General features: G+C 39.8%; 1 protein-coding gene across 1 annotated transcript in view; it reads right to left on the bottom strand.

The window, feature by feature from the left end:
* The window catches only part of pkhd1l1.1 (PKHD1 like 1, tandem duplicate 1), a gene marked incomplete at both ends in the record, with an annotated part of 55,526 nt that overhangs the window by 30,754 nt on the left and 8,640 nt on the right, over nt 1–16,132 (bottom strand). The window contains 17 exons of the mRNA XM_079570402.1: nt 811–915; nt 2,111–2,253; nt 3,780–3,972; nt 4,995–5,127; nt 5,200–5,321; nt 5,433–5,597; nt 6,718–6,825; nt 7,828–7,933; nt 8,750–8,904; nt 9,489–9,621; nt 10,642–10,802; nt 10,880–11,034; nt 11,665–11,789; nt 12,105–12,215; nt 13,613–13,767; nt 13,860–14,003; nt 14,087–14,204. Coding sequence (XP_079426528.1) covers nt 811–915; nt 2,111–2,253; nt 3,780–3,972; nt 4,995–5,127; nt 5,200–5,321; nt 5,433–5,597; nt 6,718–6,825; nt 7,828–7,933; nt 8,750–8,904; nt 9,489–9,621; nt 10,642–10,802; nt 10,880–11,034; nt 11,665–11,789; nt 12,105–12,215; nt 13,613–13,767; nt 13,860–14,003; nt 14,087–14,204 — 2,332 coding nt within the window. The remainder of the gene's footprint in view (nt 1–810; nt 916–2,110; nt 2,254–3,779; nt 3,973–4,994; nt 5,128–5,199; nt 5,322–5,432; nt 5,598–6,717; nt 6,826–7,827; nt 7,934–8,749; nt 8,905–9,488; nt 9,622–10,641; nt 10,803–10,879; nt 11,035–11,664; nt 11,790–12,104; nt 12,216–13,612; nt 13,768–13,859; nt 14,004–14,086; nt 14,205–16,132) is intronic.

Genomic DNA, 16,132 nt, shown 5'->3' with positions numbered 1-16,132 from the left:
AAGTGACAAAAAAGTGACAAAAATGTGACGAAAAAGTGACAAAAAAGTGACAAAAAAGTGACGAAAAAGTGACGAAAAAGTGACAAAAATGTGACAAAAATGAGACAAAAAAGTGACGAAAAAGTGACGAAAAAGTGACAAAAATGTGACAAAAATGAGACAAAAAATGTGACGAAAAAGTGACAAAAATGTGACGAAAAAGTGACATAAAAGTGTCAAAAATGTGACAAAAAATTGACTAAAATGTGACAAAAAAGTAACAAAAAATGACGAAAAAGCAATGAAAAGACAGGTCAAAAAAGTGACAATAACACAACAAAAATGCAAGGGCAAAGATCTGTTTAAATGAGTTTGTAGGTCTTAGCTTTCAAATGAGGTGTTACACTGGCCTATAAGCTGTGACCTTTTAGATTTGGGTAAAGTTGAACAGGAGAAAATGCACTTGGGTTAAGGCGGGGGTTAAGAGGTTAAAGTGTTCCTAAAAAGATTTCCTGTTTTCATTTACGACTCTTATCAGGTAAACTCAGATGGAGAATGAAAACATTATAATTATACAAATGTATATATTTTCTTGCATGACACAAACCACGTTCTTTACATATCACTAATTTTAGAAACCCCGGTGTTGATCCGGTTTTGTCTCTTTCATTGTGTCTGTTTCAGGTGGTGTCAGATTTGAGCTGAAGGCGACAGCTCCAACGCTCGCGGCGTTTGTTTGCAAGTTAATCCGATGTCTCCTGTGTACAGTTTAAACTCTTGGGGATTTAACTTGACATTTGAACAAAAGACAGAAGGAAACGTTAAACTCACTCGGGTGAATCCCTTGGTTGGTGACAGAGATGGTTTTCTGCCTCGATTGTAAAACACACTCCAGTTCGTCCTCTGAGGCGGTCGTCAGCTCACACTCTGCTCCCCCTGTTACAAAAACACACGGTGAGGTCATGCAACCTGGGCTTCAACACCACAGGGGAAACGGCCTGTACACCTGTGACCTGTGGGAACAGAGCTGCACAAGGTTTCAAAACTCTTTCAATTATTTCTATTTTGTTATGCAGCAGCTGTTATGTTTTCTTGAAATACCGTAATACAAAGGAAAATCATAGTGTCTTAGGTATTTAACCCGATATCAACACTGCAGAGTCATTCCATCTCAGTCACAGTCGTGCTGTTTTTAGACATTTATATAAAAAAAGTAAGTTCTATGGATGTTTCCATTCATTGCCATGAAAAAGAAAGATACAACCTCTTCAACCTCTTAATCTCCACCTGAATCGAGCACATTTTTTCCAGTTTGGCTTTACCCAAGTCTGAGAGCTTATAAAGAAGCATCAAAATAGCGAAAGAAATGTGACAAAAAAGTGCCAGAAAAGCAACAAAAATGCAAAAAGTGCCAAAAACCTGGCGATAGCACGACAAAAAAACAATGAAAAAGCAACAACAAAAAAAACAAGTTACAAGTTATCACTTTTGTAGGTCTTTGCTTTCGAATGAGTCATTACACTGTTGCTCTCCAGTCGAGAAGCTTTTACATTTGGATAAAGCTGAACTGGAGAAAATGCGCTCGGTTCAGGCTGTGGGTAAGAGGTTAAGTTGAAGTGTAGTTTTTTATTTTATAATAAAATATAATTTGAACATCCAGACTTCGACATAAAAACACATAATAATAATAATCAATAGAGAGATGTGATACTATTACTAATAGTGTGTAATAACTTTTGGGTTACATACACAATAGAATAATGAGAGTCATATTGAAATAAGACCCTAACCCCAACCTTAACCCTAAGCGTCTTATGTCACTTTCATCGTTTTTTTTGTTGCTTTTTTGGTCATTTTTTAAAGCTTTTTTTTGTTGCGTTTTCACCCTCATTGTCTTCTCGCTTTTGCTGCTATAGTATATTCAAGATTCTTTTAGATTTGGGCAATGCCAAACTCGAGAAAATGTGCTCGGTTCAGGTGGGGGTTAAAGGAACAGGCCACTGTTTTTACATACTTAGACAAGTTGAGTCTGGTATTTGTGCATGCCCTCGGTCACGCAAAACAACCAAAGATGTTGTTAGCATTTGGCCTCTCCCTGTATATTCCTATAGCTACAAACGGACAGACTTACCAATAGAAACCTTAATGTCATAGATGTTTTGTCCAAATCCAGTGCCAGTAATAGTGAGTTTTGTTCCTCCCATCAAGGAGCCGACCAGAGGAGAAATACTGTGAATCTCTAGGATGTACTCGATACTGGCGTTCACACCATTGCTGTCAGAATAATAATAAAAACAATGTCAGTGCAGTGAAGCAGTGTATAAGAAACCCAGTTAAGACACAGTAAAATGAAATGCCAAACAATGTCAAACAGCAGCGCACCATTAAACATTAAAGGGGCTAGATGCAAGTTTGCCATTTTATACTCACTACTGCCACCTCAGGTCATACGTGTAACTGCAGCTTCTATATTAAGTTTGTGCATGACGGCACTTCAGACCCGAAGTAACACCTTTTTGAGTGACAGTTCATGATTTTAGAGGCAGCTGTGGTGAACAGGTCTGGGCTCATTCTACACATTAGGACATGGCTGGAACATGTAGGGGGAGGAAAATAATAATTTTAACATTTTTAAACTCTGTATAGTCCCTTTAAGGAGTTAATAAAGAAGTCTTCTGTATGATTATTTACATGGCATGAGCATTGGCACTGTTCAACCAAGAAAGACTCTTGTTCAGGGGAGTCCTTGTGTACCATCAAAACACTTGTCGATTGGCACTACTTCTTGTTATTGTGCATGTGCAGAACTATCGAGTCGTTTTACATTCAGCCATCGAGTTTCATACATTTAACTGTCGAATTAGGCTGTCTATCCTGGATATGATTAATAAATGACGTAGCAGCTGCTAAAACAATTTACCTCTAAATATTTGTAGGTTGAAAATATAGGCTTTAAAAACCAAAAAAAAGTACAAGTTTTGTCAATAATCATAAGCAGAAGTCGTTTAATTGTAGTAAAAGCTGTTAATGAAAGACTCTTCTGCTCTTTAATTATGTAATATTATGCAAGACAAAGTTTACCAGCTGTTAATAGCTCGTTTTTACGAGAAACAAAGACATTTGCTCAGGTTGAAAGTGAAACTCATTTTGTGCTCTACAGTATTGTCCACGGTACGATGATGTTAGAAATGTATTGTTTGGTGAACTGTTCATAAGCCTGAAATGTTCTGGATCAGTGATGACGACAAGATGAAATGGTGATTTAATTCTAATGTGTTTATTTTGGCTTCTTTTGTTGGTAAAGCCTGGATGAGTCGGCAGACTTGTTTATTCAAAAAGTTTATGTATCGTATGTTGTGCCTACTGTCTGGCATCTGGTCCTTTTGCTGTTGTTATTGGTGTCCTTTAAGCCTATTAGGGTTGGGCATATGCAAGACACAATAATAATAAACTATTCATTCATTCACTCATTCATGCGCATTGATACTGTCAGTGCAGCTTGACAAAGTAGTGCAGCTCGACGTTACACCGGCACCAGATTGCCAAAACAACATCCAGGGGAAACCTATGCACTTTTTCACATTTTGTAATACATTTGGTGATGCTCAGTTGAAAATAAAATGTAAAACTGACTCGTAATGAGGGAGGGCAGACTGAAAATGTGGTTGTGCAAACATAAAGATGTGGATCATTTATTTGGTATTTTTGTTGCTTGAATTGGATAAAGTATGCAGGAATAAGATTTGTCTGTTTGAGGTGGCTGTTGTCATAGTAACACTGTAACGGTTGTGCTCCTGTACCTTATCAGGGCATTCCCGTTGTCCTGGACCCGCACGTCCACGGCGTACAGGCCCGGGGGCAGCACCGGGAGGAGGCAGGTGACGTTTGTGTCTGTCCACTCCAGCAGCACACACTCTTCTCCGCCGATCTCCACGCCACTGCTGCTGTCGCGCGCTCCAAAGTTTGACCCCACAATGGCGAGAACTCTGCGACCTGTAGCAAACAAAACAAAACAAAACAAAACACCCAGACGTGTGTTAGAGAAAAAGCTGTCAGTCAAGTGTCAAAAATAATTAACGCTTGGGTTCGTTGGAGTCTCCGGGCTAATCATAGCAGAAGAGCCGCTTATTGTCTCAGTGTTTTGTTGCATGACAGCGATTCTTTGTGTGTGTGTTTTCTTCCCCTGTAACCAAGCTGCCCATAGAAAAGCTGTAGAGCAACATTGCAAGACCGCATAAGTCGAGAACATCCCAATTACCACCTTTTTGCAACAATATGGAAGTCCTCGTTGACAGACACACTTAATTACATGAATAGATGATCTGTTACTGTCATGTCACACACAGGCTAAAAAAAGAAGCCGAAGGAAACACTCAAAGCACAGCTATTATTACATATAACAATAGCAAAGGTGTGAAAAAAAACATGCAGGAAGAATTTTGAATGAGTAAAGTATGTGTGACCCACCTAACGGGTCTTTGTATGCGTGGATGGAAAATAACCTCCTGAACTGAGCACATTTCTCCTGTTTAGCATTACCCAAATCTCAAAGCAAAAATGTGGCAAAAGAGTGACAAAAACGTGCAGAAAAAGCAACAATAACACAATAAAAAAGCAACAAAAAGTGACTTGAAAAATGTCAAAAACGTGAGGAAAGTGCAACAAAAAAGTGACAAAAATTAGATGAAAAATCAACAAGAAAACCACGAAAGAGCGACAGAAAAGTGGCAAAAAAAACTACAAGAAACACGACAAAAACACTTAAAAAATGCGCATATAAGCGGTGACAACAAAATAAGGTACAGTTATCGGTTTCGTAGGTCTTAGCTTTCAAATGAGACGTCACACTGGCCTAGAGGCTGTAAGCTCCAGTCGAGAAGTGCTAAAAGTGGATAAAGCTGAACTGGAGAAAATGCACTCGGTTAAGGTTGGGGTGAAGAGGTTAAGGAGTTATAGTGTATGTTGTTTTGAAGGTGAAACAATGCCGAGTAAAAAAGTGAAATGGCTGCCCTCACCGCTCACACTGGTGGTTTTTGGACTGGTGGAGGAGATTTGAGGCGTGAGGTTGTTGTCGTATGAGAACGACTGAGCCGCCGTCTCAGTCATGGATCCTTCAGTCACAGCGACGGCAGCAGACCCAGCAACTCCCTGCGATAAAAGAAAACACTTGAATATATCGACAGTTCACGTTCACTTAAAGTCACATTGATGCCGACTTACTGGAGGCGTCCTGCATTTCAGTTCAGTTTCAGTGGCCGCTACTATCACACAAGTCTTGTTTCCAACCGTCACAGTCGTGTTCGGGCCAAAACCAAAGCCTTGAATTGTCAACAGCGTGGCTCCTGAATGGGCAAAAATATACATATTGTGAGCGCTGCTTTGCTATCGCTCAGATAAGATCAGTTTCTTTCCCATCGTGCAGCCCAGAAAGTAAAAACGTGGTTGTGATTTACCAGCCAGACTTCCAGACAGAGGAGAGAAGGATGAGATGATGAGCTGGTAGGTGAAGTAAAGGACATTGTCTCCAGCATATTGGCAGTTTCCGAGGGACGGGAAGGTCACAGTCACAGGAAAAGTGCCAGCGACGGACCGGCTCAGGCTGCACACCTGAGTGGTGGCTGCAAGGAATAATAAACACTTAAAGCAGTACTAAGTCATTTGTGTACCTTAATAAATCATTTTCGTAGTTCCTCTGGGGGTAATACAAGTGTTAATGGGATGATTGGAGGGTCTTTCATCTCCCCCTGGTGTCTCTGGCCAGAAAACCACCCTTGCAACTTTACCTGCCTCTGGGTCGGAGGCCCCAATACACACTAATAGAATCACGAAGAAGAAGCTAACAAGCTAACGGGCAAAGCTAACTGTGGGTTAGCGCCTCTTACACAGTATTTACAGCCAAGTTTGAGTGAAAAAAATGATCTCCATTGTGTAACTGGACGTACAATATCCCTCTCTCCCTTTGTCTTTTCTGTCAGCGTAGTATTTACTATTATTATTCAATTAATGAGTATAAAAAACGCAACATGCTATGACGCTTATGACCTCTAGGGGCATGAGTTACTTCGTACTGATTTAATATTGAATAGTTTTACTTTTTTAAGGTAACCAATGCTACTACTAAACTTTACTATTGCTGCTAATCCATCACTCCATCTCTGTTCTCACCCGTTACCAAAGAATGCACCCGCACATACAGACTCGACAAAGCCTCCAGCATGTGAGGTGTCGTGACTTCAGCTCAAAGATAACTTTGTCTAAATGGCTACTTTTTTTAAAAACCATTTGTTGAGCTCAACTATTCTTTAGAGTGTTGCTGTTGAGTGACTGACTTGGTATTTATGATGACATGTTGCCAGACCAGTGAGCTGCTTTTACTGACAATAATAATAAATTGTATGTGTTACGTATAATGGACTATGTTAGTGGTTCTCAAACTGTGGCACAAGCAACACTAGTGGGCGTTGGGCTTTTTTAAATGGTTCTCAGGCTCATCTGCAATTTCAGACTTTATTCATTAATATTAAATAGAGATCATTTAATTCACAAATTATTTAGTACCACATTTAAGTACAGTGCTTTAGTGGTTTACATTCATTCCAGACTTTTTTTTTTTTTAACTCTATTAAGGCCCAGTTTGATCTTATATCTTAAATATTTGATGAGGTGATACTTGGTGTGAAAAGTTTGAGAACCACAGCAGTATGTATTTACCCTGTGCCGAGTTATAACAGACAGTACCTGTGGTTGTTGTAACATTGCACCTGGATTTCCCAACCATGATCGTGGCGTGCTCATTCGCAAATCCTGTTCCAGTGACCGTCAAGAGAGTCCCGAGACCGTCAGACCCTGGAAATAAAACAATCTCTTCAGTTGTTTGTTCTTAGTTAAGGTGCCCTTACTTTGTACTGAAACTACATTCTTTAAATAAAGCGTCTTGTAACATTTGAATAATAATGAATGTGAAGATTTAACACGTCTTTACAAATCATACTTTTTAGAAATACTCATACTCTTTTGTGTTTATGTGCTTTTTATGTTGAAAAGTTTGGATGTCACCAAATAAAAACTACCTTCTGTCACCTTCAAAGGGACTCTACGGAGTTTAAAAATGTAGGTGGAGAGACTGCAGTTACACGTAAGACCTGAGGTGGCAGTAGTGAGCATAAAATGACAAACTTGCATCTAGTCTCTTTAAAGGGGCTAGATGCAAGTTCGCTATTTTATACTCACTACTGCCACCTCAGGTTATATGTGTACCTGCACCTTCTATATTAAGCTCGTGCATGACGGCACTTCGGACCCGAATCAACACCTTTCTGAGTGACAGTGCAGGATTTTAGAGGCAGTTGTGGTGAACAGGTCTGAGCTCATTCTACACATTAGGACATGGCTGGAACATGTCGGGGGAGGAAAATACATATTTTTTTTTACATTTTTAAACTCCGTAGAGTCCCTTTAACAGAACAAATTAATTTGATTCTTCTCAAAAGCTAAACACTTGTCTCTTGGCTCTATAGACTATCATGTTTATTTGCCTTTTGCAGTTATGTTGCTCTGAGAACGACAGCTCTTGAAGAAAGCTCACTTTAAACCATAAATGAACAGATTGTCTCAGCGGAAGTTGGGAAGCCTGTATTGAACCTAGTTGGTGTCCCAAGTTGCATTGTGTTTATATGATCGCCCCAAATTGTTTGTTTGGATACAAAAATACACTGCGGATAAAGTATATTAGTAGTTTTTATTTTTAAGTTTGATTGATAGGCAACACAACATAAATACTTTGGTTCAACGCAAATCTACGGTGTTAACAAATACATGAATACAGTTTAATATTAGTTTGACGCAGACCTTGAGTCGGGCTGATCCCAGTTGTGACGGGGGTTTTCTCCACGGTCCACTGGAAGCTGCAGTCACCGGAGCACCGCGTGGGGATGTTGTTGACGTAACCCATGACCTGCAGAGAGCATCAGAAAACCTTTGTTCACAGTCTCTAAAAATGACTCACTGTTGTGGAACATTAATTATCTCGTCAAGTTAATCCTGTGTCTGTCAACAGAGCAGCAGAGGGCTGTGTTTGTCTCACCACGTTATCAATTAGCAGCAAATGAGTAGTGGAGGCAGTGAATTAGACAAATACAAAAGCATAAATAAAATACACTGGAATACAATGGAACAACAGAAAGATGAGCAGGTGTGTCTGAGCTTTACCTGCGGATTTTCCTCAATCACACGGAAAAAATCCCCATTCAGTCTGGGATGCAACATTCCTCCTTTTTTATTTATCTTCGAAAAGAAATTGACATTTGGGCCAGTAACGTTCGAGCTGTCAACCTGTAAAGCAAGTACATTGAAACATTACTCATTCCTGGGAGGAAACTAAAGAGAAAAAATGCATTATTGTTTGAGAGAAAGATAAAGGAAGCAAATGTATTTTAATGCGCTTAAAACATGTAGAGTCGCACATTTTGGAAAGATGGCAAATTTAAAACAGCAAGTACATTTGTAGCTTATTTTGCAGTTTGTGTTTTTTTACTCATGAGAAAAGACAGATCTGTTAAACTAATACAAATACCTAATGCATTTCACAACATGTTTGCAGCAGTCTAGAATGAGCAGGTCTTAAACACGACCCAGTGGCGTCAGGAGAATATGTTGTTTACAAATACAGGTATATATTACTATCTAAATACTTGCAATCTTGGCAATTTGTTAACTGTAGCTGTTTAAATTGTGATTTGATTGTGATAATCTAAAAACACATGTAACTTACTTGTATCACTGGCTGACTTCCTGGATTTGAGATAAACTCGACCCTCCATTTGGGCTTGCGGCACGTTCCCTCAGAACTGACTTCCACTTCACCCATCTCAGAGATGCCCTCCAGGTAGAACTTCAGGTCCTCCGGGCTGATGTCAATGGGAAGACCTAAAATAAAACACAAATCCTTCTTTGAGCACAAGCACTAAAACAATGTTGATCAAAGGGACATGACAAGGGCTATGACGGCAAAGTGAGCAACTTTCCTTTTAATATAAAAAAATAAGATCTTGATCAGCTGTATTACAAAAACATACTAAAATATCAAATAATACATAGTGATTGAAGTCCTACCTAATCGCTTTGAACCAGTGACCTCAAAGCCATTGTTTCTTTCTGTTGTTTATCTACAGTATAATAGCAGTGCACATGGGAAAATGATGGAGATCTCTGACATTATCTATACCTGACAGAAAGAACATGATCGTTCACTTCTTCATTCTTAGGCTAAAATGCATCTTTATTTTCCTGAGAATGAGATAATATAGCTGGTTTGTACATTCTGTTTGTTTTAAAAGTGTTTCTACTTTTCAGCGCCATAAAACTAGTCATTCTAGTTGCATATCTTGTACACTTAATCATCTGCTTTAATATATGTGCAGTATGCACTCTGTGTGCTTTCCCTCTGTCACAAAATTACAATGTAGTCAATCTTGTCATCTCATTGTCACGTTTCATTTATCTTGCTGTACCTTCCACCAGTTCTCCATATATCTCTATGTCAAAGGTGCCGTCCAGGGGTGCGGTGGCTCTGTGTGTGCGGGTGACGGTGACAGAAGCTGCTCCTTCGTTATATTCTCCCACGTCTTCGCTGCTCCGTGTCGCCTTTGAAAGCACAAAGGAGAAGAGATTTTCAAAGATGAAATGTGCGATGTTTGTATAAACTCCAATACAAAACATCCATTAAAGCATCATTCTGAAAGTTTCAGCAGACAGGAGTGTGCTTCACACGAGCAACCATATTATCGGAACCAGGTCTAGGACTAAACCAGAATTAACCCAGAAAATCATTTTGGGTCAATCGCTTGGGGAATCTTGATCATTTTCCTCGACTTGTAAATATTCATATATATATTTTTGCATATTTTTTACAGCAGCAGATACAGTGGGGCAAAAAAGTATTGGCTGAAATAGGAAGTCTATGGGGAACAGACCAAATACTTTTTAACAAAGCAAATATACAAAGCCTGACTCCTGCACCTGCCACAATGTCTGAGAGACAGATTTAGGAATGAGTTCTATGTAATAAAAGATATCGTGGTTTTGGTAAGTTATGATAATATTGTTATAATTATTATGGTTAAAGGGACTATACAGAGTTTAAACATGTAAAAAATTATGTATTTTCCTCCCCCTACATGTTTCAACAATGTCCTAATGTGTAGAATGAGCCCAGACCTGTTCACCACAACTGCCTCTAAAATCCTGCACTGTCACTCAAAAAGGTGTTACTTCGGGTCCGAATTGCCGTCATGCACGAACTTAATATAGAAGGTGCAGTTACACATATAACCTGAGGTGGCAGTAGTGAGTATAAAATGGCTAACTTGCATCTAGCCTCTTTAAGGTGCCGCTTCGATGCTGCTGGGGCAACTCGCAAGGAGTAGTGGGTGACGGCAGTGCCGCGCCGGGGGATAAATAAAAATAAAATAAAAAATATTAATTAAATTGAAATAAGATTGTTGATGTTTTTCTCATACACCATCCGTCATTCACACAAATCCGGTACAGGGCCTTTAATACAGCACAGTGAATGTTTTTGACAAGTTAAAATACTATAATACGAGTTTGTTAAGCTGTAACGGTAAATAACAAAGCAGAAAATAAAGACGAGTTTGATCTTACCTCCATGAACCCCATTTCAATCATGGGGAATCCAAAAGCGCAGTCTGTTGGTGTAAAACTCGCATCGTAGGACACTCCTGAGGAACCTTTGCTCACAGAAATTGCATCAAAGAGGCGACGGGAAATCTCAAAAGGTGCGGGTCTCCTCCTGAATGGGACAGCTTTGGAGAACACATTTAAATTATACATTTTATAACTTCCATTATCAAAATCAATGTTTTTGTCCCCCCCAATATACCATTTTCATCATCTGTAGTGGGCGACCTTCCAATGTGAACGACGTCAACATAGAACTCCCCATCAGAGGCCAAAGTAAGTTTCTCCATTTTGAATTGACTTCCAGAGAACTGACTCTTCAACGAGCTGAGAAGGTCAACGCATTTGTAGCTCCAGCTGCAAAGAAGCAAACAGCGTTAGACCAGTGACAATTCTGAGGACTTTTATTTTGGTTATTTTGTTATTTCGGGGCGAAAAAAACGTTGCTGTCATAAAACATCATCCAAATGTAGTTATGGTTTACTTAAACTGTAATACATTGAGTAGGGCTGAGCGAAACTGGTTAATGCAGACAATTTTCCACAATTGCTTTTCTCATTAGTCGGCTCCAGTGACAGGCGGATTTAACCGTGTGATACTAAAGATAGATTCAAAGACAAATTGCAATTTAGAAGATTAGAAAATGAGTTTCCTTTCCTATAACCTTTTGGCAAATTCACTAAGGATCAGACTCTTCCCTAAGATGTCAAATTTGCTTTGTTTAAGGCTTTTTGATTGATAAGGAAGACTATACAGAATCACTCAAAAAGGTGTTGCCGTCATGCCCGAGCTTAATACAGAAGGTGCAGTTACACGTATGACCTGAGGTGGCATTAGTGAGTATAACATGGCTAACTTGCATCTAGCCCCTTTAATTCCAAGCAAAATATTAGGCCGATGAAAACTACGTTTGTCGACCAAATGAACACTGCTTTGGACAACATGGTGCAGTCACTGGATTTTCAATAATATCAAATTGCTACTGACTTGGGGCCTTGATTAAAAGAGACGGTAATGGTGGCGGTCTCCGAAACAGCTCTGCCCGCTGAGTTACGGTAAGTAAACTCAAGCTCGACTTTGTCACTCAAAATCCCCTTGTAGGCGAGGCACAGCTAGACAAAATACATTGAAATAAATGTCAAATTTATGGGGAAAAAGCATCAAAATAGCAATTAAACCACATAATTTGATATTTTACCGAAGGAAATGTGTCGAGTAGAATGGGTCCGTATTTTCCTCCAGATTCTTTAATGTACTCGTCATCGAATATTACCTTAAAGTTCATCATTGACCATGACCCACAAAAGGTCACATTTTTGACAGCAGTGCCATCGAACTAATGTAAAAAAAAAAAAAAAAAAAGTATTTCAACCGTTAAAGTGTTTATTGTTACTACAGCAACATGATCCACGTCTGCCTGCACTGACCTGAGAGTCGTCATGTTCAAAGTCTGTGAAGAACATCACCTCGGTGCCCTCGAAAGTCACGATCTCTCCGGGACATTTGGCTGTTACCAACTCCTCCAGAGCTGCCTGCACCTGTTCACAGACAATTTAAGCATTAACGTCTTAGCAACATAAGGCGTGTCTGAAATACAACGCAAATATGCAGCAGTGGCTCAACACTTGGTGGTTTGACCCCAGCTCCAGCCAACACTGTCTTACACTGGCTGATGAGCAGGGCTGGGAACGGACACCAGCACTTTAACGATACCTTTTCCGATACCTATACTGAGATATTTGTCGTCTTGGACCAGAAAACAGAACAATAATGTGTGGAAGATCTGCAAATGTACAATATGGGGTTCATCTCCAATGGGTGTGAAAAATGTGGAATAAAAAGGGGGAAAAGTGGGAGAAATTGTGGCAAAAAATAAGGTCATATTTTTGAGGAGGGGGGGTAATGGGGCAAAATCAGGGGAAAATTCGAAATAAATTGGGGGGGGGGGGATTGTAAAAAAAATAATATATATATATAGGGGAAATATTGGTAAAATTGGGATTATCATGGGGCAAACATTGAGGGGAAAAAAGAAAAATATTTATTTAAGCTGAAACAATCAAGGCACTTCCTTTATGCTGTCCCTGGATCAACAACACCAAAACTTTGATCAATTTTTTTTCTTTTCTTTTCTGTTCCTGCTTTCGATACTTACATTTTTCCGATACCAGACTGGTATCGTTTAGCCGTACCCAGCCTTGCAGATGAGTGTGTTTGTGAGCGCAGCAGTGTTAATTTTGACAACATTCGGTCTTTTAATTTAGCTTTAGTCGAAATGTAGACTTACAACATTCATGTTATTTAATATCAACATATTTATTCAATGTTCACTGTTTCATGGGGCAATATGAAAAAAGCACAGACCTGTTACTTTAAAGGGGCCATTTTAGACTCACTATTGCCACCTCAGGTCATATGCGTAACTGCACCTTCTATATTACGCTTATATACTGTATATTACCCTAGCACGTTATTGAGTGACAGTGCAGGATTTTAGAGGCAGTTGTGGTGAACAGGTCTGGGCTCATTCTACACATTAGGACATTGCTGGAACATGTAGGGGAAGGAAAATACAGAATTTTAACATTTTTAAATTCCGTATAGTCCCTTTAAGAGATAATTTATATGATATGTTAACTTTCAAACTGTTACAGAGAATTCAGATGATTTTAGTCCATTCCTTTCTATTGTCATTCTTCTCATTGACAAACAAATCTCAGCGTTGTAGTCATAAAAAATATAACTTTGAAAGCATATTTTAGCCAGCGAAGTTAACTATGAGGTCAAGGTCAACATCATCTCAAATTTGTGACAGTCTTGAGTGTTATTGTGCGTGTGTCACATGTTTGCTTACACTCACATGGACAAAACAATCTATTGCACGAATTTGAATTTCACATATGTAATAATCGATACTGCAGGTGTTTCCACTGACCTCCTCCGCTGTTGCGTTGTAGTCGATGGGTTTGGTGGGGATCCCCTCCCACAGCAGTGTAAAAGTCTCCATGTTGCTCTGCCCTTTAGTCACCTCCGCCACCGTAATGTTGATGTCAGAACCAAAATTATTAAAAGAAAGAGGAGCAAAATCGCCTGTGAAAATAAAATAGACCACGTATTATTTTTTGCAGTAGCTAAAAATGATCCAAAACCTGCTGAAACTGAATGCAGCCTTGTCCAGTTACCTCTGGCGGAGCTGAAGGTGACAGTAAAGTGGGTGCCGTCGCTGTCTTCACTCTTGGACACTTTGACTGAATCGGGTTTAATTGACCAAAGCTCGTTCAAAGCTGTCTGCACCACAGCTGCAGAAGCACTGGCGGAAATCGGTCCTAAACATTGGACAAATACAGCGCTTAGAGGATTTGAACAATGACTTGAATCTGATATTTCATTGTTTTTAAAGGGTTCGTACCGGTCCGCGCAGCCAAATATCCCAGGGTGAAGTAGAAGTTGGGATTGCTGCTGACAATGGTGATCTTTTGGACCTCTTTAACCGCAGCCTTAGGGGCCCACTGTTCAAAAGCTACAGTCTATACATGCAAAGAGAGAAGATTAAAGAAAACCCTAACTTTCCTTTGGTATAAAAAGTCATCTCATGTCTATCTAAAGATTAAAGGAACAGGCCATCGTTTTTCCATCCTGAGATATGTTCCTACCAGAGTTTAGACGAGTTGATGCGTACCTGTCTGGTCTTTGCGTGTGTGCTCAGTCACGCAAAAAGACCATAGATGTTGTTAGCATTTAGCATCTCCTCCTCTCCTCATGGACCCAAACGGGGGTGAAGTTAGAAGCGTCCAAGCTCTTCCACGTTTTCCCTATTTAAATACGGCGTACACGATCCAAGTATTGACCCATTGTGTGGGCCACGTGGTTTCACAGCGCCATCTATGGACGGACGTCAGTAATAAGTGAGGGCACCATATGATCGTATTGCACGCAGAGCAAAAACTTTAGCATCTGCGTTGTTTTCTGTCGATGCAGCTTCGGTTTCTGGTAATTAATGTCAAAGTCAGTTTTCGTTGGAAGTAGGACACCTTTTCGGAGCTCACTGTGCGCTGTATTTGCTGAAGTTTTAGGATAGTTTGGTTAAAAACTGTCAGACTTTCTCCCTCACTGGACTCCGTGCTCGCTTTACACTGGGTTGGACGAGTCATCTCACATCTCACAATGATGAAGGTAAGAAGACTTCATTTACATCAAATGAACAATACAAATTATTTTTCTTATCAAAGTTTATAAGTGCTGTGGCTCGACATTAGCACTAGCCAAACAGCTAAATGCTACGATTAGCAACTCACGATGCTACATCTGTTTGGACGATTTGAAGTCATATTTATTTCATCCAGCCTCATAGTTGGAGATGAATGGTGAGTAGGTGAGTAAAGGTGAGTAACACAAAATTAAACATGTTGATTTTTTAAGCGGATAAAATGGGGTGCATTGGACAGATTATTTTGAAGGCTGCGTCCGAAACGAGCAGATTGGTAAGAGCTCTAACGCCAAACCCGATGTGCGTCAGCGTGCGCCATGGCAAGATGCTTCCGAATTGGTCTGTCAGGTAGGAAGGAGTTAGGAAAAGGAGCCTTGATGCTAACTATCATAGCCACTTTAGCATAGGGACCTCTGATGCTAACTAACCAGTGATTAGGAGCTATGTGCCATCCCATAAGCCACTGAGCCAATCCCCCCACCCCCCTCGGCCCCACCCTCAAGTGATTCATGCACAACCACTGTTGATTGACAGGTGCACGTTTAATAATAAAAATAATAATAATTAAAAAAAATATGATTCTGCACAAGCCAAACTTTATAAAAGTGACAAAATCCATGTTGTCGTCACCACAGCTCAGTCACATGTCAGTGTTAAAGAGTAAACTCAGCAAACGGATTAAATGCTTTTGTTTTCATTTAGTAGAAACTTAAACTGCATGGTTAATTTGCTACTGTAGCTTTATGAAACAGCTGTTGAAATAAAATAACACTAAAGGGAAATGTATGGATCATTTGGATTTTTTTTTCGTCTTAAATGTCTTTGTTTGGACACTACGTTGTTGTTGGACGTTGTACAGTAGGGGGCGACATGCACTTTTGTTTGACCTGCACTCCACCAATAACTTTAAAGAAGAAGAAAAACAGCTGTTGGTGATGTCACTTCCCTTTCCCCTGTTTAAGTACAGATGGATTGTTCAAAATGCTGCTGAAGCTCTAGTTCACTAACTGCATAGAGGTCTAACAGTTGACCTGCTTAGAGGCTATAATTTGATGGTTTGAGACGCAGCCGAAGTTTTGTTTTCCGGTATGGAGCGCTTCCTGTTTTGGAGGAAGTAGGAAATGTTCAAATAGAATAGGGTGGGTGGGTTCGCCAGACGTCCTCACAATGGTCTTGGCCCTAACTGACTGGGGAAATAAGGCATGTTTTTATTGTACGGTTGATTCTTTGTGATACGGTATATGATTA

This window comes from Gobius niger (assembly GCF_951799975.1).
Source record: "Gobius niger genome assembly, chromosome: 14".
Taxonomy (NCBI): Eukaryota; Metazoa; Chordata; class Actinopteri; order Gobiiformes; family Gobiidae; genus Gobius; species Gobius niger.
Note: the sequence above shows the minus strand (reverse complement) of the source record. Positions and strands in the feature narration are given on the sequence as shown.